Source organism: Artemia sp. Qi Xiang Cuo, chromosome 1 (assembly GCF_049724085.1).
Source record: "Artemia sp. Qi Xiang Cuo chromosome 1, ASM4972408v1, whole genome shotgun sequence".
NCBI lineage: Eukaryota > Metazoa > Arthropoda > Branchiopoda > Anostraca > Artemiidae > Artemia > Artemia sp. Qi Xiang Cuo.
In genome coordinates this window covers 48,525,321-48,553,111 of record NC_142794.1, presented here as the reverse complement: position 1 = coordinate 48,553,111, position 27,791 = coordinate 48,525,321, and the positions used below count along the sequence as shown (strand labels likewise).

Here is a 27,791-nt window from a genome sequence, read left to right as displayed (position 1 = left end):
TTTAGATTGTTGGGAAGCAAACCTGATTCTCAGGATACGACTGATAACTGGTTTCCATTCTAGTATGGCTTTGGAAGCTTTTTGTCCAAGAGTAAACCGACTCCCTTGGGGCGGTAGTTATCCCGTCCAGAAAATAATAATTTATATCCTTTCTGTATTTCTGTCCTGAAGCTGAGCCGACGAACCTCGCACATAGCAAGGATGTCTAGCTTAAATTTAAATGCCTGCTTGGGAAGTTCATCAAGTCCCTTATCCTCTCGCAATGTCCTTATATTTCAGAATCCAAGGTGTAGGTATTTTTCACAATCATAAAATCAGTCCGTACGCAGGCAGTGTTCATCATCATTGAGAAGTCCGGGTTATCTATCACTGACCTTTCTGTAACCATTAATTTAACCAGGGAATTGATAGTTAGCCCCTAGCACGGGCCCCCTCCTTTTTTCTCATTGTTGATAATAGTCTATGTGCATCTATTTACCTCATATATGTCTCATGAGAAAGGAATAGAATTACAAATTGGAAAAGAAAAATGAGGAAGGAAGTAAAATTTATTACAATGAAAATATGAAGAGGGTGTATATTCGAGTGAAACTATCTGCGATCCCTCTGTATACAGTCGCGTAATTTCGTCAAATACTAGGGGGGGCAAAGGTGGTGCCAATTTTCCCAAATCAAGTGAAAATACCTGTAAAAACTAAAAAAATATACCCTTTGGTATCATAAAGTTACTATTCAGTAGGCCACTATAAAAGTACTATAAAGGTATTTTATAGTTGAAAAAAGTCATTAATTCCTTTAAAATTTCACTTAAGCAACTGCACAGGGTTAAGTTTAAGGAGTGACTTGTACAGTGAACATAGACTGTATGGGAAAACATTCACGGACTAATGCAGCACAACCTTGAAACTGGCCGCTCATAGATGAGGCTCCATCATAATTTTGCCCCCTTAAGTATTTTAATTTGTTTTCAATTTAACCTAAGTTTTGTATCAACCAACTAAGGCCTGCTATCAACCAACTTTTATATTTCGAAAAGCCTATTGCTGTGGATTTTTGTTTTGACATGATGGACAATAAATTAACAAACAGGTGTGTAGAGTTTTATATAGACACTGAAAAAGCACACGCGTGATTTAGATACAGTTCAAACGTCTTAGAAGCCTGAGGTTTTAAAAGCACGTGGCTTACTTGGCGGCAGCCTGGCATTGTTCTCAACTGCATTTTTATAAAACAAAATTTTTCGTGTGGAGATCATCACATATGATCTACTTGTTTTGCATACGTTACTTTATATCAATTAGATTAAAACCCGTAATGAATTTGGTTACTTTTCAAGATTTTTTTGATTAAAATTTTATTTTGTAAAATAAAAAATCATTCATTTTTTTTCCTCGTTTTTTTTTAGATTTGCAGCGTGTATTATCCTTTCGTATTAGTCAAGATCTATAAGAATGTCGACTCTACAGGACAAATTTCCCAAACTTAGGTGGTCGGTTGTATTTCCATTATCTCCACTCCCCCTGGGTTCGCCCCTGAAGGCTAGGAATAAGTCAATATGAAAAAGTGACGTTGGGTAACGAAAAACTTGATCAGGGGACAGCTTTACTTATCTTGGTAGCATTATTAGCAAAGACTGTGAAAACAGTGAATATGTTAAAAGTAGAATAGTCAAGACTCAGGGTGTGTTTTCAAAGTTAAAAAAAAGTTTGGAAGAATAGGAATATAAGTCTGCAAACCAAGATCAGAATATTGGAGGCTACAGTGATGAAGGTGGTCAAAGATGATTCTGAAGTGTGGACGCTCCAAAAAGCGGATAAAGATTTGCTAGATGTTTTTCAGAGAAATTGCCTATGAATTGTTCTGGGCACCCGCTGACTGAGTATATTTCAAACAGTAGTCTGTACGAAATGTGTGATTCAATCCCACTTTTAGGGCTATAATGAGAGAAAGGTTTAGATGGCTAGGGCGTGTTCTGCGGATGAAGGATGAGATATTGCCAAAGATTGTCCTTTTCGGCCAACCGTCTAGGGCTAAACGGAAAGCAGGTCGTCCGCAGTTAGGGTCGGAGGATGTCACAAAGAAAGATTTAAGGGAAATGGGTACTTCTTGGGAGGGTGTAAAGAAAGTGTCTTTGAATAGATTTCGGTGGAGGAGCGTGTGTAGCTATGTTGGCCTCAGGCGGCTTGGTGCTCCGGTGAGTTGTTAGTAGTAGTAGTAGTAGCGCCTTAATTTTGCCTTTAAGTGTTTGTTCAAGTAAAAGCGATCTTGGATATCTTAAAGAAAGAAACGAGCTAAAATATATATTTTTTCTTTTAGTTTGGTATTTCGCTCCAATCCTTTTATAGTCTCGATTGTTCTGTGGAAAAAGAGAGATCTTTTTGAACACATAAAAGGAAAAAAATCAAACCTAAATAGAGAATAATTTCTATTGTCATTTTTATTGAATGATGTTTGATATTTCTTCTTTGCCATTCAATCCATTTGCTTCAATTATTTTTGCTCTCAGTACGGATATGTCTATTACAGTCATCAGTAGACATTTCATCAATATCTGTCAGTGGTGCTCAAGAAAAGCATTTCAATCGAGAAAAGAGAAGTTCACACCAGATTAATAATTATAAGCTTATGGTAAACTAGAGTTCAAATAACTTTTAAGCAATCTGGGTATATTTTTTATCGCCATAGAAGGGATGTCTCAAATTTTGACGTCTCAAATTGGTATCAAATTTAAAGTTGTCCACAAGAAAATAGCTACCCTGCTGACCGAGACTGAGGTGAAGCAGAATGTTCAAGTGCAAGAACATTTTTTTGAAATTGACTTATTGAGAGACGGTGACTTCTCTTCCTAATGAGGGGAGTACTGTAATAAGTGGAGTCAGTTATATTAGATGGTAAAATAAATTACAATAATTTTAAAATACCAGTTTTGAAATCTGAAGAAACAGGATGATTTGATATAATCAATAGATGAATTAAAAAAAAATATAAAAAAAAAAGTTTTTCAGAGAAATGGAATGAGCTCTATTAAGCCAAGAACGAGAAAAAATAAAGTCAAATAATCTTCAAAGCTTAAAACTACCACAAATCACTATCAATAAGTAAATGAAACTCAAAACAAACAGAAACTACAATAAATAGCCGAGTCAAACTCAAAACGAGCAAAAATTAACATGAGTAGGGCCGATAACCCCTATACCTTCTCAAGACCAGAACACAATTTACGCTTTACTAAAAAAAAAAAGACAAATAACCGTACATTGTGAGTTTAATTGACATATATTGCATTTCTTCCGTAAAATTTTAATATTTTTTCATTTATGAAAGTAAGAAAGGTGAAAACACTTAAATAAAGCACAAATTGTGTTCTGGTCTTGAGAAGGCATATGGGTTATCAGCCCTACTCTTGTTAATTTTTGCTCATTTTGAGTTTGACTCGGCTATTTATTGTAATTTCTGTTCGTTTTGAGTTTCGTTTATTTGTTGATAGTGATTTGTTGTAGTATTACGCTTGTAAGATTATTTGACTTTATTTTTGCTCATTCTCGGATTAATAAAGATCTTTACTTTTCTTTGAAAAACTTGTCTTGTGGAAAAAGTTTTTTAAATTAATTTCTGCTCGTTTATTATTGAAAAGTCTTTTTCATGGAAAAAATAGTATTGTATGTCTTTTCAGTTTTCTTCTATAAGACTCCATAGTATTGGTTTAAAATTAATGTTGGAGAAATTTTTCAACAATTTTCAATCCTGAGACAAACAGTATTTTTAATTTAATTTTATAACTTCTGATGTTGACCTGAAAACTAAAACTTAATATCATTCCTAAATTTTCTATCTATGCTCTTTGATAACCAGGATAGACTTACACTCTTTTTGTTTATTTAAATTTTAAGAGCAGAATTAGTAATAGTAGTATCTCCAAAAGTTTCAACTTAATACCCCAGTCATTCTCAATATATTGACGAAGTTTCTAATTGGCAACCATTAACACAATGACTTTTGATTTATTTTAAAGCATAATGGGCCAATTGCAAAATTGTAGGGAGTTGGCATGCCTAATTTCTCTAAGGACATAGTTGCTGGACCATTCTACTATGGTGAGCGAAATGGCTGTCTCAAAATTTTGAATGGATGCGTTTTGAAAATGATTGGGCTTGAGAGAAATGCTGGTTGCCCTCGAATTTCTTGTTACTTTTAAAAAGTGCACCAGATACTCGCGCTGTAATTGGATTGCAAGGGGAAGACTTCCCCCTTTATATATCTACTAAAGACATTTTAAAACAAGTAAAAACAAAGTGCAAACATTCTAGGTGTATTTTGTTTTCAGTAACGTGCAAATTATGTTCTGGTCTTGAAAAGGTTTAGGGGTTTTCAGCCCTACTCAAGTTAATTTTACTCATTTTGAGTTTGACTCGGTTATTTATTATATAAACTAATTTAAAAAATACGTTTAAAATGTTTCAACTTTAATAAGTTAAAAGTTATCTAAACTGTAAGGAATGTACATTACTATATGTATGTTAAACTGACAATTCACAGCCATTTTTTTCCAGTAATGGGCAAATTATGTTCTCGTCTTGATAAGTTATGGGGGTTGTCAAAGACATAATTTCCATACCTTTCAACTACACTAAACAAATGGCTATCTTAAAATTTTGATTCGACTTATTTTAAAATTTTGATTTTTTGGGAATTGATTGGCGTAAGGGGGGGGAGAGGTTGTGGCCCTCTAATCGCTTTTTACCATTATAAGATAACACTATTCCTTTCAATTTCTAATATAATGAGCCTTTTTCAAAGTTTCCACGACAACAAATAGTCATCTCAAAATTTCCAACCGATGCATTTCGGGAAAATACGAGGCTTGGAGGGGGCGGGTTATCCAACCTCCGATCACTCTGAATTTTAAAAAGGGCATTAGAGCTTCTGACTATAAATCCAACAAGTAACTTCCGAAGTTTACACGATCACCCTTTCTATGTATATCTTATTTTGCCCCCAGACCAATAACTTACAACCCTTTCCATGAGGGCTGGGGGGGGGGTGTCATCCTCATAGACATAATTTTCGGTCCTTTCATTTACGTTGAACAAAATGGCTATATCTCATAATTTTGATTGGATGAGTTTGGGGAAAGCGTGGGAGAGGGGCTATTTGCCTTCCAATCACTTTCGACTATTAAGAAGGGAACTGGCTGTTTCCATTTCCATTTCAATGAGCTGTTTTCGAAGTTTCTTTGACAATAATTGGAAATCTCAAAATTTCTATCAAATTTACTTTGGGAAAATGCGAGGTGTGGGTGTATCCAGCGCCTGATCACTTTGAATCTTAAGATGGGCATTAGATTACCAATCCAACGAGCCCCTTCCAAAGTTTATACGATCATGATTTCTAAATACACCTTATATGCCTCCAGGGTATAACTTACAACCCTTGCACTGAGGGCTCGGGGGGGGGGGGTTCATCCTCAAAGACATAATTTCTGGACCTTTCAATTACGTTGAACAAAATGGCAATCTCAAACTTTTGATTGGATGTGTTTGGGGAAATGACGGGTGTGGGAGGGGGGTTAGTTGCCCTCCCATCACCTTCGACTATTAAAAAGGGCCCTGGCCATGTCAATTTTCAATCGAATGCACTCTTTCAAGGTTTCTAAGACAATAAATGGCCATGTCAAAGTTTCTATTGGATGTATTTCGGAAAAATATGAGGTGTGATGGGGGAGGGGGGTATCTACTCTCTGATCACTCTGAATCTTAAAAAGGGAACTAGAACTTATGATAACCAATCCAATAAGTCCCCTTTGAAGTCTATACGATCACCTTTTCTATACAAACATTATATGCCCCCAGGGAATAACTCACACCATTTGCCCTGAGGACTGTGGTGGGGGAGGGGGGGGTTGTCATCCTCAAAGACATTACTTCCAGACCTTTCAAGTACGTTGAAAAAATGGTTTCTTTAAATTTTGATTAGATGTGTTTGGGGAAGTGATGGTCGTGGGTAGGATGTTAGTTGCCCTCTAATCACTTTCGACTATTAAAATGGCACTAGCCCTTTCAATTCCAATTGAATGATCCCTTTTCGAAGTTTCTACGACAACTCCTTCGATACGAAGTGTCCTAGTCTAAACAAAAGAAAAAGAAAAAAATTATACATTGTGCCCACAATGCTTTTTACTTTGGCAGTGCTATTGCGCTACCTGTGATACTAGATACTACTAACTATTAACTACTAACAATTCACCGCAGCACCAAGCCATCTGATGGTAACACAGCTACGCACGCTCCTTCTCCATCTCAATCTATTTAAAACCTCCCTCTTCACACAATCCCAGGAAGTTCCCTTTTCCTTTACTTCTTTCTTAATGATATCCTCCCAGCCTAGACGTGAACGACCTGCTTTCTGTTTAGCCCAAGACGGTTGGATGAAAAAGCCAATCGTCTAGGGCTATCCTCAGTCCAAAACTCAGTTGAAACTTCACCTAATTGTAACAATTTTAGTTTACTTTTCGCTAGCTCGAGTCTTCAATATTAGCAAGTTACGAGCTCTGGTCTGTTAAAAGTGTGCAGTTAATTAGCATGAGTTTGTAGTATGCATCTGTCCAGTGGGCTAGCTTCTGAAAAGAGATTCCGCAGCTAAGGTTGGCTCAAAGGGATCGCCCTTAAAAAGATCCTTGGCACAAAAAGCAACGACTAACGGTTCTCGCCTAATAAGCTGTTCTTTCGGCTATAATATCTGGCAATCTTGCAAACTACAATTTACTAGTGTTGGGAAAGAATTTGATTAAACGATATATCAAAATATCGGTAATTTTATTTTCGATATTCGATATATTTATTTCGATATTTCCGATCCGTTTTCATTCAGATTAACTCTTGGCTTTGCAACGTTAAAAAAAAATTGGGTACTTATATGTTAGCCACTGTACACTCGAGAATCTGAATCTATAAAATCATACAAAAACCGGTTTATTGCTGTTTGTATACGGAGACAATTAGCTTCGATTCAGTGGAAAACTACATTGTAGCTATGTTTTAATAAATATTTAGTTGGTATTTTGGTTTATTTAGGTTAGGTTATTTATTGTATGCAGCCCCGCTATACTTAACTCCCACTCCACCATCCCCCTAGTGTGCAAATATACAGCCCAAATTATATGTATCCTATCTATTTCCCAAGCTCAGCAGTTGTTTCAACCCCGTACCTGTAGATCCAAATTCTCGAGTGTGTAATGGCCGATAGAAAAGTACCAACAATTATAATAAAATTGTATTTTGCACAATTTTTTTAAACTTTGAATAATAGAAAATCAAGCAATAAAAACAAACTTCGACTACAAGAGTGAATATCATAGAAATCTAGACTTGAAATTACTCGGGCTCAGGGTAAAGAAAGATGACCTACTGACTACTTTTGGCTTTTCAAACTCAGTAACATGTCAATGTTTTTTCCCTGAGCATTTGTTCTACCTTTCAGTGATTAAATAAAAAAAAGAAAACAGGTTTTTTCAACTGAAAGTAAGGTTCAGCATTAAAACTTAAAACGAACAGAAATTATTCCGTATATGAGAGGGATGCCCTTCATATACGTTTTTTCTAGTATTTTAAAAACAAGCTTCTTATTCTAATTAAATAGCCCTTGTGTTTCAGGAGTTGTTTTTAAATAATTGGAACTCTTTAAAGGAGGGGGTAACTCCCCTCGCATACGGTAGGATTTCTTTTTGTTTCAAGTTTCAATATGTCTCCCTAGTTTCCGTTGAAATTTTTTTTTTATTTAATTTTTGGTTGTAGTTAATTTTTTGTTAATTTTTGTAGTTAATTGTAGTTAATTAATTTTTGTTGGTTAATTTTTTGTAGGAAATCATCACTACAAATCAGTCCCTGCTGAAAATTTCACACAGAAATTTTCTTGTGGACAATTTCGCCTAGAAAATTCTCTTAAGCCTACTTTCATTTGAAAAAAAAAAGACTTGTCTTTCATTTAATTTTTGATCTTTTTCAAATCATGCCGGAAAACTCCTTCAACAGAAAATTTTTCATTGAAACCCCATCCTCCGAATGGAAAGTTTCTTCCACGGAAAATCCTCTGATGAAGAATTTCTCCCGCGAAAAATTTTGACATGGAGTATATCTCTTGCGGAAAATTCCGCCACGAAGAATTACTCCCACTGAAAACTTTCCCATGGATAATGTTTCCCGTGGGCCCTCCCTGTCTCCCAAAAAAAAGTATCCCAGGCAATTTTAACCTCTTTGCAATTTAATCCAAGATAATATCACCGGAACATATCTAGAGGTTAAATTGAATCGGCAAAGAGAAAGTAAAATAAATTTGATATAAGAGTTCTGGCAAATTCTCCCGTGTAATATTTCTCCTTATAAGTTCATCTTCAGAAACTTTCCTGTCCATGGAAAATTCTCTCCATGGAAAATCCCCTTGCGCAAAATTTCCCTCCCTAAAAACGTCTGTTTACTTCCAAATAACAGAAACTATATGTAAACAACAGACAAAATTCATAACTTATAGCCCTTCCCCCGGGTACCATGGGGGGATCATGACAATTTCCTCGGAACATCTCTACATCAAAAATTGAATCGGCAGAGAAACATTAGGACGAATTTCGTATAGGAGTTATGACAAATTCTCCGGTGTAAAATTCCCCCTTGTTAGTTCAGCCCCAGAAACTTCCCTGCCCATGGGAAATTCTACCTGTGGAAAATCCCCCCACAGAAAATTCCCCTCCCCTAAAAAGGCCTGTTTACTTACAAATAAAAAATACTATACGTAAACAATAGGCAAATTAATAACTTAAAGCCCTTTCCTCGAGTTGCAGGGAGTCAGGTTATCTCCGGAGGAACATTTTTTCGATCTTTCAACTATGGTGAACAAAATGAATATCTCAAATTTGGGATCGGGTGTTTTCAGGGAAAAAAGGGCGTGAGAGGGGGGCTATTGGCTCTCCAATATCTCGGGTCACTTTAAAAGGGAACTAGAACTGTTATTTTCTTTCGAACGAGCACTTTCCCAACATTCTTGGGTCTTTGAATTGATGCGATCACGCTGGCGAAAGAAAAAGGAATAAATAAACATGCATCCGAGATTTTTATTCTGACAAAAAATACAAAATTCTACATTTATGCTGACGGGAGGTTAAAATCTTTACAGTAGGGTTCGATGATATGCGGAATCTGATGGTACGCTTTACTTTAAGATACTTTAACTTTTTGGGGGGGGGTTTCTCCCCTTTCCCAAAAATAACGCAAATTTTATCAGGCTCGTATCTTTTGATGGGAACATTAAACTGAATGAATCCTATATATTTCGATTCAGCATAAAAAGCCAATTCTCTTTTATATGAGCAAGGCCTATCAGCTTAGAAGGCATTAATACAGCCAAGGCCTTTTGGAGGTTCTCAGCAACATTTGGAAGTCCTCCTGACTAAACGTATTTTTAGTTTGAGAACAGGCTATACCAACTTATGGATACAGGTAAGTATGCTGTGTATCAGCATGTATAAGTCAATGGATTAAATACATCATAGTTCTTCTTCTCGCCCATTTCCCAAACAATTTTCTATGTTGGATCTCTTCTGCAGGACGTTTACAAGTAGCAGAAAAGTCCGAAAATAGTCAAATAAGTTCAAATATCGTTTTCGATATCGATGATTTCGTTTCGATATTCGATATCGATATTTGCTCTGATATATCGATATATCAATATTGATATTAAATATCGCCCAACACTACAATTTACTCAAAATTAAGAACTTATCCCCCTGTAGCTTACTCAGACAGGGCCTTTGCTAATCTTGGAGAAATACTCTAGTTAAAGTATATATTTCTCAAATCTGGACAAAAGGTCCCTAATCTTGGAGTGGTATATACTGCTTAGAAATTAGAGACTGAGCTTGCTGAGATTGGGTGATTGCATTTTAGAATAATATAGACCTAGGCCTATTTGTTTTCAACTTTGTTTATGAGTTTGAATTAAGCACTATTTTTTAGTATAACTGTTATCAACAATTAACTCTAAAACATAATATATATATATATATATATATATATATATATATATATATATATATATATATATATATATATATATATATATATATATATATATATATATATATATATATATATATATATATATATATATATATATATATATATATATATATATATATATATATATATATATATATATATATATATATATATATATATATATATATATATATATATATATATACAAATTCAGGGTAGGCCTATATTTCAATTTAAGGTAGCATATTTTTTTTACATATTAGAAGGAGGTAGTAGGGATAAAGTTCACTTCTGATGCAAATCAATGTTGAATTCTGATTCAGGATGCAATTCTGATCACAGAGGTAGGTTTGAGCTTTACCTACCCCTCTCCTCCTGCCCCTAATATGCAAATATATAGCCTACCCTTAATTGGTGCATATAGGGGTGAGGGTAAAGTTCATTTCCAAGGCAACTGCATGTTATTCAGGATTCAGGATACAATTCTGACTAAAGAGGTATGTTTATTATTTAGCTACCTAAATAGTCTGTCAATATAAACATTACCCAAAAAAAGTCTAGGCTATTCAGATCTTAGAAAAAAAATACTGTCCCTAAACAAGAATATCCCAGCTTCTCATTTAGATAGGAATGTAATGTTTTTGACAAATTATTAAATTTTAAATAACTTTAATATGGTATGCAGCACAAGTAGGCCTACCTTTGGAGATACAACACCCCCCCCCCCACCCCCAGATCTTTTTTTTAAAGCTTCCATACCTTTTAAAAGTTTGAAAAATATATGTTATTGGTTTGTTTAAACTCAAAACACCTGCAAAATTTTTACTTGACAATATCTGAAGTTTTTAGATTTATACCAAATAAGTACCAAGGGGCCTCCAGTGTTTAAAAATTAATTAGGCTACACTTATTGGCTTATACAAAAAGTGTCGTGTATGATAGAACTATGCCATGCTGAGCAAACTGTGTGGCACACATGGGCTCCAAGATGTGTACCAGGTGGGAGAAAGTAGGTGACCCCTCTGAAGTCCAGGTTAGAGATAAGAGGTAATATTTATTTTCAAAAGGCTATCAAAAGCTCTCATAGAGCTAATTTTGCTTCATATATCTAAGAGAACAGAAAAAGCAAAACAAAGAAACAAATAATACAGCAAGAAAAGAAACACCAATCAAGCATAAAAATAGTCAATAAAAGTTTAACACAAAAAAAGAAAAATTCAAAGTCCAAGAACTAAAATGAACTTTGTGCAAATAATGACAAAAACAGAAAGGGCAGGGATAAAACAAAATCACAGACAAGAAGAAAAATACTGTCAAATTTGTATTCAAAATCAAATACCATAAAATAGAATAAAAAATAATTAAAATAAATTAACTGTCAAAGAGAAATATTTACAATTAAAGAAAGGATTACAATTAAAGGTCAAAGATTTAAGAATAAAGGTCAAAAATGAAATATAGCATAAATAAATATCACAAAAGGGCAAAATAAAAGTGACCAAAGATAAACAGAAAAAAATGACCCATGATTATTGTGAGCATACACCAACAACTAAAATAAGGGACAGAGAAATTAATTTTGTGCAGGACATAGTTCAGGAATTACTTAGGGACTCCAGAAAAGAGGGGATAAAACGTTTCCAGAGCCTCTCAGTAATAATATGGATCAGTGAATACATTGGAATTGCCAAGGAAGCTAAGCAGGAGAGTCAGGGTTTAATGGGGTTTTGTAAATTGGGAAAGATGTCCTCAGTACAAGATTATTGCAAATTGTGACACCAAGGAGTTTAACATGTTTCACAAGCACTTTGGGTGGGATAGGGCCAAGGAAAGTGGAGGTGGATGTCAAAAAATTTATCATCATTATATCTGATTTAGTGGAATTTACTTTCATATTTAGGTCCTTAGCTTCATCCAAAATATGCATAAGGATTTCAAGAGAGTCACTTTTAACCTTCCTGTGACATATGGTACTTAAAGGATTGACAAGTCATCCATGTATTTCCACCTTTGGTGGAAATCCTTACCAATATCATTAATTATAACTAAAAATAAAAGTGGCCCCAATAAGGCTCCTTGAGGAATTCCACAATATATAGGGAGGGGGTTAGAGAAAATATTTTTATATTTTACAACTTGAGATCTATTTGAAAGAAACAATATTTATTAACAGAGGATCAAAAGCTAGATTAAAGGGAAGTCACTAAAACACTTTGAATCAATCAAAGAAAAAAAGGCACAGGACATTAGCACTCCAATAGAACCCTTTAAAACACGGCTCATAAAAACGACTGTTTCCGAGAGACTAAGAGCAGAGGTAGTTACGGTCAATGTCTCAACTAGCATTCGGGGGTATGCAGACAAAATTTTTTGGTCTGTATGTTTGCAGTTGGGTAAAAGCAGAGATGATGAGACAGTACAAAAAGTACAATTACATACTTTTACACAAGGGTTACTGAAAAAACTACTTTGGCTAATATTATCATGGAAACTTGAAAATCTCAAGCAGGCTTGGTAGAAAAAGGGGTAAAAATTGATGATGCTATGGAAAGTTTGATCAGATGTCAGTAAATAGCACAGAAAACCAAGAAAACTATATAAACTATGGAAGGGGGCAAAAGCGTGTGAGCTTTTCGGAGCCAGATCATGAACCAAAAAGGTGCAAGGAAGGCTGAAATCTCTCACCATGGACTGACTCCTCCCCATTTGATGACCAACCCCATGGTATTAGATCCTTACTGTCTTAGAATACCAAGCATGGACACCCACCTCATCCTACTGAAGACAATATAGAGCAAATAGTGACAGGTGATGAATATACAGAAATAGCTATGCACCCCTTGCGGAATGGTAGAGAACCAAGCAATATAGAAAAAGAATCAATTGCTATCATTATGGAAAACCAAATCACTTTGTGGCAGATTGTTGGCATAGAATGCATAAGGAAGGCCCAACATACACAGCAAGACACCAGTTCAGAGCACTGGGGGCAGAAATTTAAGAAGGCAGTGAAAAAAAAGACTTGGCAAACATTAAATAACATTCCTGAATTTATACCTAGGAATCAAATTGTAAACAATACCCAAGCTCAAAATTGTAACATGGAAGAGAACTGAAAAAGCCCCCAAAACTTTTGGACAAATGATAGTGGGCATTTAAACAGATTAACCAGCTTGTAAGGGATGACAGAGCTGTACCTTTTCAAACACCCCTATATAGTTTAGAATATTGTGATATGGAGATAAATAATAATTTACCGATTTTGCATTGTTTTAAAATTGAATGTTTCCAAAATTTATTGTGTTTACTTGATACAGGTGTGTCAAAATCCTTAATTAGAGAGGAGGTTTTTGAAGGTTTCCCCCTAGTTTGCGAAATTACATCAACAGATCCCAGAATACCCTGGCATTGATAACAGGTCAAAAACTGATAATTTTGGGTGAATGTCCATTAAAATTTGGTAGAGGGAATAAAGAAATAATGGTAACAGTGATAATATTTAAACAACTCCCTTCTTCTTGTATTTTAGGAGTGGACACTATAAGGAAATGAGAAATCGTGTGGAAGCTCCTAACCAATAATATAACCATAACCAAGCCAAACAAAACTGATAGACAAGTTTGTGGAACAACAGATAAAAATAGTCAAGGTCTGGAATATAATTTAAAATTGATTGTAAGAATTTCTTGTGATTGCATGTATGACTTATTTACTAAGAATTAAATCTCTTCTTGGTATAGCCTTGTTGATGTTTTTGTTTGTACTATTTGATTCATAACAAGTACCAGGTGAAAAACAATATTGTAGACAAGACAGGAAAGGAATTGAAAAGGGTAATTGGTTTTGGGAACTTGCCGCTGTTGGTTGCTTAGCTTAGATGTGAGTACAAGTAAATTGTTCCTTTTGAGCTTCATAATGTAAATTTACCTTGTTTCTACAGCATGACATTGAGCCTTGCTGTAATAATTTAAATATTATGGAACATTTTATTTGTTCACATAGTAGTTATTAGTCAGTTTATCTTAATATCATAAAATTATTATTTCTATATGAAGATTGTATTTATATTACAAGTTATAAATCTCTTTTGATTTTCTTTTTAAAGCAATACATTTAAAATCCAAACAATAATTCTTTTCAAAATAAAACCTTTGCTCTTTTTTAACTCTTGTGTTGTGTTCACTTTATCTCAAGTCCTAGGCACAGGTTGTTTTTAGAACTTCTTTGTGTATTTATTTATGTTCTTTTATATATTTATTAACTGGCAGAATTTGATGTCTGCATGCTACTCTAACTCTTATTAATTCTCTAGACTCTGTCTAAACCAGTTACTTCCTCAATTTTCATGGAAAAACAAATCGTTAAAATTGAGAAAGGTATTGCATATTTAAAATTATCAAATTTAAGAAGTGATAAGGTAAAGCTAAGCCAAGTAACTTTAAGATCAGCAAAAAATATTTCAAATACAGATACAAAATCACTAGGTAGTCCAAAATTAAGCATAAATCTTACAAGTCAAGAGCAAATTTTGCCAAAACTACAACTGTAAAAAGATTACAGAATGACAAAAACCGATTTTCTAAAACATTTTAATTTAGAACATTTACTGGGAAATGTTAAAACCCAGGTGGGAAATATCTTATGGGATCATAAATAGACTTTCGCAAAACACAAAGCTGATTATGGCTTAACCCACCTGATTACACACACGATACCAACAGAAGGGCCTCCCATTAAAAAAATCCCAATATAAGACCCCTTAACATTTAAGATCATGGCTAGATGACCAAAATAAAACAAATGGAAAAACAGGGGGTCATTAAAGAGGGTGTTAGCGAGTGGTGTTTTCCACTAGTAATAGTCAGGAAAAGAAGAATACATAGAGGCTACGTGAAGAGTTCAGGGTGCTAAATGCAGTCACGCTGAAAGATTTCGATGAAATTTCCACGAATAAATACGACAATGGATTCGCTTGCAAGATCTAAATACTATAGTAGCTTTGACCTAATAGTAGGGAATTGACAAATAGTCATGTACCCAGAAACAAAGCACATAGCAACAGTAATTTTAGACAATAGAAGAATATACACATATGAATGTATGCCTTTTGGCTTATCATTCATCCCAAACTCTTTTCGCCAACTAATGAATTTAGTATTAAAAGACAATGAACAATAAAGAAGAAGCGACACATTAGCCTATCTAGATGATGTAATATTATCTACTGAAAATATAGAAGACCATTTGAGTGGCCTTAGAAGAGTACTAGGGAAATTCGAAAAAGCAGGGTTAAAACTAAAACCAGAAAAGCTAAAAATTGTGATACTAAAATTGATCTTTCTCTGACAATTGATAAATCAAGGTACAATTTCGCCAAATTCAGAAAAATTCACAGTGATAGAGCAATTAAAACCACCAAAAGATCAAAAAAGCTGTAGATCAGTATGCAGTTTTCTAAGCTATTTCAAATGATATTTTAAAAATTATGCGGCAATAGCTCAGCCTTTGACAAATCTTTTAAAAAAATCAGGCAAATTTGAATATACAGAATCTAAATTCTGAAGTGGAAGAATCAATAGTCCAATATGCCAGCCGCTCTCTGACAGAGGCAGAAAGAAAATATTCAACAGCTGAAAGAGAATGCTTGACAGTTGTAGTTTTTACCGAATATTTTTGCCTATTTTTGCTTGCAAAAAAGCTTTTGTTCTTTTCAAAAAAGAACACTGAAAATGGAATGAGATTTGAATAGAGCTTATCAGTAAATATACCAAGGAAAGTGAAAATGACATGCGATTGGAATAGAGTTGATCAGTAAATTATACCAAGATCAGTGAAAAGCTGAGGACTGGAAAGAGTTGATCTACAAATTGTACCAAGAACAGTGAAAATGAAATGAGAACTGAATAAAGTTGATTTCTTAAGATTCATAGAACAGTGAAAATTAAATGGCATTTGAATTGGTTTGATCAGTAAAAGTACCATACACAGTGAAAATGAATGACATTTGAATTGGACTGAGCGGGAAAGTATACCAAGAAAATAAAATGGGATTTGAATAGGTTCAATCGATAAAGGTAAGTACGAAGTACGAAAATCGAGTCGTGAAAATTAAACGGGAATTTGAATAAGTTTCATCGATAAAGATACCAATAAACAGTAAAAATGAAATGGGATCTGAAATGGTTTGATGTATAAATATACCTAGAAAAGTGAAAATCAAATAGGATCTAAACTTTTTGATTGGTACATGTATCAGGAACAGTGAAAATTAAACGAGCTTTGAATAGGTTTGATTGGCAAAGATACTTAAAACAATGGAAAATTAATAGGATTTGAATTGGTTTGATCAGTAAAAGTACAAAGAAACGTGAAAATGAACGGCGATTTTAATGAGTTTGATCGGTAAAAGTTCCAAGAACGTGGAAATGGAGTTTGCAATTGTTCTTCTTACTTTTACCAATCAAATTGATTCAAATCTTATTTAATTTTCACAGTATCTTGGTACTTTTATTGATTAAACTAAGTAAAATTCCCTTTCATTTTCACTGTTCTTGGTATTTTTACCATTCAAACGAATTCAAACCCAATTTTGTTTTCACTGGTATTGATACTTTAACAATAAAACCGGTTCAAATCCAATTTCATTTAAACTGTTCTTGGTACTTTTCCTAATCAAAGTAATTCAAATACCATTTCCTTTTCACTGTTCTTGGAAGTTTTACAATTCAAATCTTATTCACATCCCATTTCATTTCGATTGTTTTTACTTTTATTGATTAAACCGATTAGAATTCGATTTCATTTTCACTGTTCTTGGGAGTTTTAATAATCAACTCCATTCGAATCGGTTCATTTTCTCTGTTCTTAATATCTTTGCTGATCAACTCTATTCAAATCTTTTCATTTTCAATTTTCTTGGTATCTTTATTGATCAGCTCTAGTCAAATCTCATTTCATTTTCACTGTTCTTCACTGATCAACTCTACTCAAATTTCATGTCCTTGTCAATATTTTTGGTATCTTTGCTGATCAATTCCATTCAAACCTTATTCCCGTTTCACTGTTTTTTGTATCTTTACCGACCAGTCCCTATTCAAATTTAATTTCATTGTCACCATTCTTGCTGCTTTTACTGATCAAACCTCATTTCATTGTCACTGTTCTTTGTGCTTTTGCCAATCGATCCGATTAAAACCACCTTTTATTGCCACTGTTCTTGGAGTTTCGCTCATCAAACTGTTATAAATCTCTTTTGATTTTCTTTTTAAAGCAATACATTTAAAATCCAAATGATAATTCTTTTCAAAATAAAACCTTTGCTCTTTTTTAACTCTTGTGTTGTGTTCCCTTTATCTAAGTCCTAGGTACGGGTTGTTTTTAGAACTTCTTTGTATATTTATTTATCTTCTTTTATACATTTATTAACCGGCAGAGTTTGATGTCTGCACGCTACTCTAACTCTTATTGATTCTCTAGACTCTATTTAAACTGGTTACTCCCTCAATTTTCGTGGAAAATCAAATAATTAAAATTGAGACAAGGTATTGCATATTTAATATTATCAAATCTAAGAAGTGATAAAGTAAAGCTAAACCAAGTAACCCTAGGATTGGCAGAAAAGATTTCAAATACAGATATAAAATCACTAGGCAGTCAAAATGAAGCATAAATTTTACAAGCCAAGAGCAAATTTTGCCAAAACTACAACTGCAAAAAGATTACAGAATGACAAAAACCGATTTTCTAAAACATTTTAATTTAGAACATTTACCAGGAAACGTTAAAACCCAGGTGGGAACTATCTTGTGGGATCATAAATGGAATTTTGCAAAACACAAAGCTCATTATGGCTTAACCAACCTGATTACACACACGATACCAACGGAAGGGCCTCCTGTAAAAAAATTCCCATATAAGACCTCTTACCTCTTAAGATCATGGCTTGATGACCAAAAAAAACAAATGGAAAAACAGGGTGGCATTAAAGAGGGTGTTAGCGAGTGGTGTTTACCACTAGTAATTGTCATGAAGAAAAAGAATACATGGAGTTTACGTGTAGATCTTTGCGCGTTAAATGCAGCCAGAATAAAAGATTTTATGAGATTACCACGAACAGATATGATGCTGTATTCAGTTGCAGGGTACATTTACTATAGTAGTTTTGTCCTGAAAGCAGGATATTAGCAAACAGCCATATACCAAGAAACAAAACACAAGGCAACGGTCATTTTAGATAATGGAAGAACATTCACGTTTGAACGTATGCCTTTTGGCTTATCATTCACCCCAAACTCTTTTAGCCAACTAATGCATTTAGTAAAAAGACAATGAACAATAAAGAAAAAAAGGACGCATTAGCTTATCTAGATCATGTAATATTATCTACTGAAAATATAGAAGACCATTTGAGTGGACTTAGGAGAATACTAGAAAATGAAACAAATCAGGGTTAAAACTAAAACCAGAGAAGTTAAAACTTGTGATACTAAACTTGATCTTTCTCTGACATTTGATAAATCAAGGTACAATTTCGCCAAATACAGAAAAATTCACAGTGACAGAGCAATTAAAACCACCAAAAGATCATAAAAGCTGTAGATCAGTATGCAGTTTTCTAAGCTATTTCAGACGATATATTAAAAGCTATGTAACAATAGCTCAGCCTTTGACAAATCTTTTTAAAAAATCAGGCAAATTTGAATGTCCACGGGATGCTTTAGAAGCACTGAATGCACTAAAAAGGGAATTATTGAAGGCTCTGGTACTTAAAAAGCCAGATTTGTCACAAGAATTCTGTTTACAAACAGACGCGTCAGCTTGTGGAATCGGAACGGTACTACAGAATCTAAATTCTGAAGGGGAGGAATCACCAGTCCAATATGCCAGCCACTCTTTAACAGAAGTAGGAAGAAAATATTCAACGGCTGAAAAAGAATGCTTTACAGTTTTAGTTTTTACCGAATATTTTCGCCTATTTTTGCCTGCAAAAAAGCTTTTGTTCTTTTCAAAAAAGAACACTGAAACTGGAATGAGATTTGAATAGAGCTTATCAGTAGATATACCAAGAAAAGTGAAAATGACATGCGATTGGAATAGAGTTGATCAGTAAATTATTCCAAGATCAGTGAAAAGCTGAGGACTGGAGATCCGCAAAATATACCTAGAACAGTGAAAATGAAATGAGGTGATTTCTTAAGATTCATAGAACATTGAAAATTAAATGGCATTTGAATTGGTTTGATCAGTAAAAGTACCATACACAGTGAAAATGAAATGACATTTGAATTGGGCTGAGCAGGAAATATACCAAGAAAATAAAATGGGATTTGAATAGGCTCAGTCAAAAAAGGTAAGTACAAAGTACAAAAATTGAGTCGTGGAAATTAAAAGGGAATTTGAATAAGTTTCATCGGTAAAGATACCAATAAACAGTAAAAATGAAATGGGATCTGAAATGGTTTGATGTATAAATATACCTAGAAAAGTGAAAATCAAATAGGATCTGAAACTTTTTGATCGGTACAAGTATCAGGAACAGTGAAAATTAAACGAGCTTTGAATAGGTTTGATTGGCAAAGATACTTAAAACAATGGAAAATTAATAGGATTTGAATAGGTTTGATCAGTAAAAGTACAGAGAACCGTGAAAATGAACGGCGAATTTAATGAGTTTGATCGGTAAAAGTTCAAAGAACGTGGAAATGGAGTTAGCAACAGTTTGATGAGTAAAATTTCAAGAACACTGGCAATAGAAGGTGGTTTTAATCGGATCAATTGGCAAAAGCACCAAGAACACTGACAATGAAATGAGGTTTGATTTGGTTTGATCAGTAAAAGTAGCAAGAATAATGGCAATGAAATTAAATTTGAATAGGGACTGGTCGGTAAAGATTCCAAAAACAGTGAAATGGGAATGAGGTTTGAATGGAGTTGATCAGCAAAGATACCAAAAATATTGACAAGGACATGAAATTTGAGTAGAGTTGATCAGTGAAGAACAGTGAAAATGAAATGAGATTTGACTAGAGCTGATCAATAAAGATACCAAGAAAATTGAAAATGAAAAGATTTGAATAGTCGATCAGCAAAGATACTAAGAACAGAGAAAATGAACCGATTCGAATGGAGTTGATTATTAAAAATCCCAAGAACAGTGAAAATGAAATCGAATTCTAATTGGTTTAATCAATAAAAGTAAAAACAATCGAAATGAAATGGGATGTGAATAAGATTTGATTGGTAAAAGTTCCAAGAACAGTGAAAAGAAAATTGGATTTGAACCGGTTTTATTGTTAAAGTATCAATACCAGTGAAAACAAAATTGGGTTTTGAATTAGTTTCAATGGTAAAAATACCAAGAACAGTGAAAATGAAAGGGAATTTTACTTAGTTTAGTCGATAAAAGTACCAAGAATTATGAAAATTAAATAAGATTTGTATCAGTTTGATTGGTAAAAGTATGAAGAACAATGAAAATAAAATAGGATTTGAATTAGTTTGATTGGTAAAAATACCAAGAACAGTGAAATTTAAATAGGATTTGAATCATTTTGATCAGTAAGATTTGAAAGAACAGTGAAACTGAAATAGGATTTATATAGGTTTGTTCGGTAAAGATACTAAGAACAGTGAAAAGGAAATAGGATTTTAATTAGTTAGATATGTAACAAAAGAAAAACCAAGAATATTGAAAATGAAAAGGAATGTGGTGTGCAAAACTACAATGGAATAGATGGCAACACTCTTTTTTTTACGTTCACTGCATTTTAGTTAGGTTGCTTTAAGTTGGCACGCCAACTTATCCTAAAGCAACATAACTGAAAAACAGTGAACGCGAAAAAACATAGTACTGTCATCTATTCCACAATAGTCTTGCAGGCCACTTTCGTTTTCAGTGTTCTTGTTTTTTTTGCGTAGACCGATTCAAATCCTATTTCTTTTTCTTGGTATCTTTAACGAACAAGCCTATTAAGTCCTATTTCGGGCTCACTGCTCTTGCAGCTTTCACTGATTAAAATGATTTAAATCCCTTTTAGTTTTCACTTTTCTTGTAAAAAAAAGAGTGGCAACACTATTTTTTTTACGTTTACTGCATTTTAGTTAGGTTGCTTTAAGTTGGCGCGCCAACTTATCCTAAAGCAACATAATTGAAAAACAGTGAACGCGAAAAAACCTAGTATTGTCATCTATTGCACAATAGTCTTGCATGCCACTTTCGTTTTCAGTGTTCTTGTTTTTTTTACGTAGACCGATTCAAATCCTATTTCTTTTTCTTGGTATCTTTAACGAACAAACCTATTAAGTCCTATTTCGTGCTCACTGCTCTTGCAACTTTCACTTATAAAAATGATTTAAATCCCTTTTAGTTTTCACTGTTATTTAAAAAAAAAAGAGTGGCAACACTATTTTTTTTTACGTTCACTGCATTTTAGTTAGGTTGCTTTAAGTTGGCGCGCCAACTTATCCTAAAGCAACATAACTGAAAAACAGTGAACGCAAAAAAACCTAGTATTGTCATCTATTCTACAATAGTCTTACATGCCACTTTCGTTTTCAGTGTTCTTGTTTTTTTTTAACGTAGACCGATTCAAATCCTATTTCTTTTTCTTGGTATCTTTAACGAACAAACCTATTAAGTCCTATTTCTGGCTCACTGCTCTTGCAACTTTCACTGATCAAACTGATTTAAATCCCTTTTAGTTTTCACGGTTCTTGTTATTGTTACCAACCAAACTAATTCAAATCCCATTTCATTTTCATTGTTCTTCGTACTTTTAGCAATCAAGTTTATTGAAATCTAATTTAATTTTCACTGTTCTTAGTACTTTTATCAGTCAAACTGATTAAAATTCCCTTTCATTTTCACTGCTCTTGGTATTTTTACTGTTTAAACTGATTGAAACCCCATTTTGTTTTCACTCTTATTGGTACTTTAAAATAAAACGTTCCATTTTCCCTCTTCCTTATACTGATCAAACTGATTCAAATACCATTTCATTTTCACTGTTCTTGGTACTTTTATTGATCAAAGCGACTCAAATCCCATTTCATTTTCACTGTCCTTGTTATCTTTACTGATCAACTCTATCCAAATCTTCTGTGATTTTTACTGTTCTTGTTTCTTTGTTGAACAACTCTTCTCAGATCCCATGTCATTTTCAATTTTCTTGGTATCTTAACCGATCAGCTCTTTTCAAACCACATTTCATTTTCACTGTTCTTGGTATCTTTACCGACCAATCCTTATTCAAATTTAATTTCACTGTCACTGTTCTTGCTACTTTTATTAAGCAAATAATTCAATTCTCATTTCATTTTTCCTTTACTTTTACCAGTCGATTCGATTAAATTCCCTATCATTGCCACTGTTCTTGGTAGTTTCACTGATCAAACTGTTTCAAACCGAATTTCAATTTCACTGTTCTTGGTACTTCTACCAATTAAACTGATTAAAGTCCACTTTCATATTCACGGTTCAAGTACTTTTACTAATTAAAATCCTTCTTTATTTTCACTGTTCTTGCTACTGTTACTCGTAAAAGCGATTAAAATCTTTATTTATTTCCATGGTTCTTTGTACTTTTAGCGATCAAGCTTGTTTAAAATCTCCTTTCATTTTTATTCTTCTTGGTATTTTTACCGCTTAGCCATATTTAAATATCATTTCATTCTCACTTTTCTTGGTACTTTTACTGGTGAAACTTATTCAAACCAAATTTTATTTTCGTTCGTCTTGGTACTTTTACTGCTCAGAATTATTCTAATACCATTTGATTTCTACTTTCTGGGTAGCTCTATCGATTAAACCTAATCAAATCCCATTTAATTTTTACTGTTTTTGGTACTTTTACAAAATCAAACCGATTCAAATATTGTTTCATTTTCACTGATCTTGGTATCTTTACTGAATAAGCCTATTCAAATCCCATTTAATTTTCACTGTTCTTGGTACTTTTATAAGCCGTTTCAGATTCCATTTCATTTTCACTGTTCTTGGTACTTTTATAAGTCAAACCGTTTCAGATTCCATTTCATTTTCACTGTTCCTGCTACCTTTACTCGTCAAACAGATTCAAATTCCATTTCATTTTCACTGTTCTTGGGATCTTTACCACTCAGCCCTATTAAAATACCATTTCATTTCCACCTTCTTGGTACCTTTATCGATAAACCTATTCAATCCCATTTCATTTTCTCTGTTCTTCGTCTGTTTACAAATCAAACTGATTCAAATACCTTTTAATTTTTGCTGTTCTTGGTACTTTTATTGAACAAACTGATTAAAATTCCCTTTCATATTTTTACTGCTTCTGTTTCTTTATTTATCACACTGATTCCAACTCCATTTTGTTTTTACTGTTCTTGGTACTTTTGTCAGTCAAACCTTTTCAAATCCCATTTCGTTTTCACTGTTATTGGTACTTTAACCAATTAAACCGTCTCAAATCCCACTTAATTTTCACTGTTCTTGGTACTTTTGTCAATCAAACCTTTTCAAATCCCATTTTGTTTTCACTGTTATTGGTACTTTTGCCAATTAAACTGTCTTAAATCCCATTTAATTTTCACTGTTCTTGGTACTTGTACTGATCAACTGATTCAAATACCATTTCATTTTCACTGTTCTTGGTACTTTTACCGATGAAACTTATTCAAGTTCTCATTTAATTGTTTTATTCACGGTACCATTACTGATCAAACCGATTCAAATCCGATTTCATTTTCAAGGTTTGAGGTATTTTTATTGGCCAAGTCTATTCAGTTCTCATTTCTTTTTCACTGTTCTCGATATCTTTACTGATCAACTCTATTCAGTGCTCATGTCATTTTCAATTTTCTTGATACATTTACGATCATCTCTATTCAATATCATTCCATTTTCAGTGTTCTTGGTATCTTAACCCATCATCCCTATCAAAATCCCATTTCATTGTCTCTGGTCTTCGTACGTTTACTGATCAAACCTATTCAAATACCAGTTCTTTTCGCTGTTCTTGCTTCTTTTACTGATCAAACTGTTTCAGATCTCATTTCATTTTCACTGTTCTTGGTATCTTTACTGATCAAACCTCTCAATTCCCATTTAATTTCCGCTGTTCTTGTTACTTTTGCTCATCAAACCGGTAAAAATCCCCGTGAATTTTCATGGTTCTTTGTACTTTAACCAATCAAACCGATTGAAATCCGTTTTAATTTTCAAGGTTCTTGGTACTTTCACTGTTCAAACCGATTCAAGTCCCATTTCATTTTCACTCTTTTTGGTATCTTTACCACTTAGCCCTATTCCAATAGCATTTCATTGTCACTGTTCTTGGTACTTTTACTGGTCAAACCAACTCAAATTCCACTTCTCTGTCTCTGTTCTTGGCGCCTTCATTGTTCAAAGCTATTAAAATTCTATTTTATTTTCATTCTTCTATATATATATATATATCGCTCAGCCCAATTCAAATACCATTTCATTTTCACTTTTCTTGGTAATTTTACCAATTGATCTTGATTTAAATCCCGTTTCATTGTCACTGTTCTTTGTACTTTTACTGACCAAACTGATTCAAACTGCATTTAAATTTCAGTGTTTTTTGTACTTTTACCAATCAAACTAGTCAAATCCCATTTCATTTTCATGTTCTTGGTATTTTTACTGATTTAACCTACTCAAATCCAATTTTATTTTCACTATATTTGGTACTTTTACTGCTCAAACTGATTGTATTAAAACGATGTTTTATTTCGACTAACATAACATTTAAATTTATTTTCTATTTATTTTGTTTACTTTTATTGCTGTTTTAATATATTAACTTAAGATAAGTTGCTTCTATCAAAATCATTGTTTTGTTTTGATTGATCTAACGTATATATTTATTTCCTTATTTTTTGTTAATGTTTGACGTTGTTTTAATATATTAAGTAAATGAATGTTGCTTTTATCAACTCATTGTTTTATTTCAACTGACCAAATACTTGAATTTTTATCCTTTTTTGGGGGAAGGCTGCCCCTCCTCCTTCACGGGCCTTACTCATTATTAAAAATCATGATTATATTAAAAAAAAAACACTAGTTCAATTCTATTTAATTACCACTGAAATCAACAGTTCCCCACCTCGTCATTTTAATGCTTATACAACACACTCTTCCCTTAAAAATTTTATTAAAGAATAACTTTTCCTGAAACTTTTCAAGTTTCTGTTTATATTCTGATCAGAACCAATGTAACCCAACATTTAGCATAATGCAAGCGTAAAAGACCTTTTATATAATCAGATTTTGACAGACCAAGTATGAATGTAGATTGTATCTGTAATCCTTTAATAAGGATTCTACGAAGACTGGTCTCCTTCTGTCCATCGATGGATACATTATAATAGCACGTGCTGAAGGGTATGTTTGACGAGTAAAACGCTAGTTTTCTGTAATCCTACAAACATAGGGAAATATCATCAGTTGATTTATTTGTACTGGATTTATTGATATATGTTAGATACGCTGTGAAGCAATAATTCTTTTTCGTTTTACGTTTCAAATTTGCTCTTTACTTCCCTCAGAAAAACTTTTTAAAATCAATCTATTTTTAAATCCGTGTAATTACTGCACATTTTCTATATCTAAATAATTGTGAGTTTTTTTTTATTATAAGTTTATTTTTAGAAAATAAATATTTGTATAAAAGGAAAAATTTCTTAATAACAGTTTTAAATTATCAAATACTAAATTAAGTGACAGACTAGTATACAGTCTCGTAAAATCAAAGGAGTGCACTCTTTTGGCTAAAAACTGTTGCCAAAGAGTCGATCACCTGTAACAATTTATTTCCATTCCATTATGGACTAAGATGAGGAATTTTCTTAAGTCCAAAACAGTAGGCTTTAAATTAATTTCTAATTTCCACTAAAATTAAAGACAAGACAATGGCAACAATTCTGATTGCTCATCTAGATGCCCCTGCAATAAAACGCAGTTTTTGGGGGATTTCTATGAAATTATGCCATCCAATATAAGAAAGGGAACTTAATGTCATTGTCATTAATCATTATATTAAATTAAAAAAAAAAGCATTTCCTCAATATTTTCGATTAAAATGTTATCCTCTAAATGAACCTTTTTATAAGTATTTTTTGTAAGTAACTCCTTTGATAAAACATCACAATTGAGTCTGTGACAAATAATGGCAAAATTGCTATTAGGTTTATCTACTGGTAAAATCTTAAATTCAATCTGTAGATTAGCGATCAATTGCTTTATATTAGTATTATAAAACATTGAATGCTTGTTAAGTGTATGGGAATTAGTACATATATTAGAAGTCACAGACACTTTTAGTTTTAATTTCATAATTTGCGTGCATTTATATTCAAGGAGATCTATATCAGCTTTTCTGCTCAGAACTATGCTTTCCTTGTGATTGTTTTTTTTCTTTTATTTCAGGCCCTTTTTAATGCGTTCATATGTAATATGACATCCGCAAATGTGTTTCATTTTGTATTGGATCATGCCTCCAAGCTGCTCACAGATAGTGACTGTAACTTCATTCGTAACTATGTTGATATAGACTTCGTCACAAATGAAGAAAATATTCATCCTAACTATGCTCTTACAAAAGGTAAAGTGACCGTTCCGGTTATTATATCCCATCAGCACCTCGCTTTGACCTCCAACTTCTGAAGGACATCTACAGCTACAAGAACTTATCAGAATCGATATCAAAAACCGCCATGAACAAAATAATAAGACACTTATGAGAGGAATTGGTGGCCGTCGCCTTCTTTGACGCCGACGTATCAAATGACACCAACATCATATGGTTACGGCTCTGCAAACATCAGGAGCCGAGCATCCTCTGAAGAGAATAACAGTGGACCCGTTGACACTGGGGGAGAAGAAGTTGGAAAACTTTGTCAAGCAGAATACCAGCAGATTCTTCAGCATTACCGGACTGCCTTCGTCATTCCTAACTAAGAACATTGATTTGTCGTCAGTTGACGAAGACTACCAGTCAGTTAAAAATATAGTGCACAGCATGGGGGTAATCAATGACACTGCCGAACGTGGTGTTGCACTAATGGATGACTGTAACAAACTACACACAACGTCTGAAGAACAGAAACTGTTTCTGTTGCTAGTAGTCAAGGAGTAATGACAGCGCTACAGTGATCGAACCAAAAAGACACTGATGGACCAATCTGAAGCCCATATGTGAACGGTGTAGTTTGATAATTTAAGTGACAGGACACTATTACTATTGCTGGACACTATTGCCAATCACTTATTTTCTGTTTTGTGTACAGCAACTATACGACGTGTGGTAGGGGTTATCCCCATCACACCCTCCGATCCCTCTGAGTCTTAAAAAGGGAACTAGAACTTCTGATTACAAATCTGATGAGCCACCTCCGAAGTTTACACGATGACCAACATTTTTATTGGATGGTTTTGGGGAAATGGCGGTCGTGGGAGTGGGGTTAGTTGCCCTCCAATCATTTTCGACTATTAAAAAGGGCACTGGTCCTTTCAATCGAATGAGATGTTTTCGAAGTTTCTACGAAAACAAACGGCCATCTCAAAATTAAAATCCGATGCATTTCGGGATGACGCGAGGTGTGTGGGGGGGTACCCACCCTCTGATGACTCTGAATCTTAAAAAGAGCACTAGAACTTCTGATTACCAGTTCAATATTCCCCCTCCAAAGGTTATACTATCACTCTTTCTACATATACCTTTTATGCCCCCATGGGCATAACTTACA

General features: G+C 33.6%; 1 protein-coding gene across 3 annotated transcripts in view; it reads left to right on the top strand.

The window, feature by feature from the left end:
• The first annotated feature begins 9,775 nt into the window (after positions 1-9,775).
• The window catches only part of LOC148956415 (uncharacterized), a 31,565-nt gene continuing 13,549 nt past the window's right edge, over positions 9,776-27,791 (top strand). The window contains exons 1-2 of one of the 3 annotated variants that reach the window (XM_089108024.1): positions 9,776-9,827; positions 26,473-26,647. In XM_089108024.1, the coding sequence (XP_088964150.1) occupies positions 26,500-26,647 (148 nt within the window). In that variant the 5' untranslated portion in view covers positions 9,776-9,827; positions 26,473-26,499. Of the gene's footprint in view, positions 9,918-26,472; positions 26,648-26,676; positions 27,506-27,791 lie in introns of those variants that run through there. The other 2 variants (XM_089108016.1, XM_089108030.1) reach the window with 2 other exon arrangements.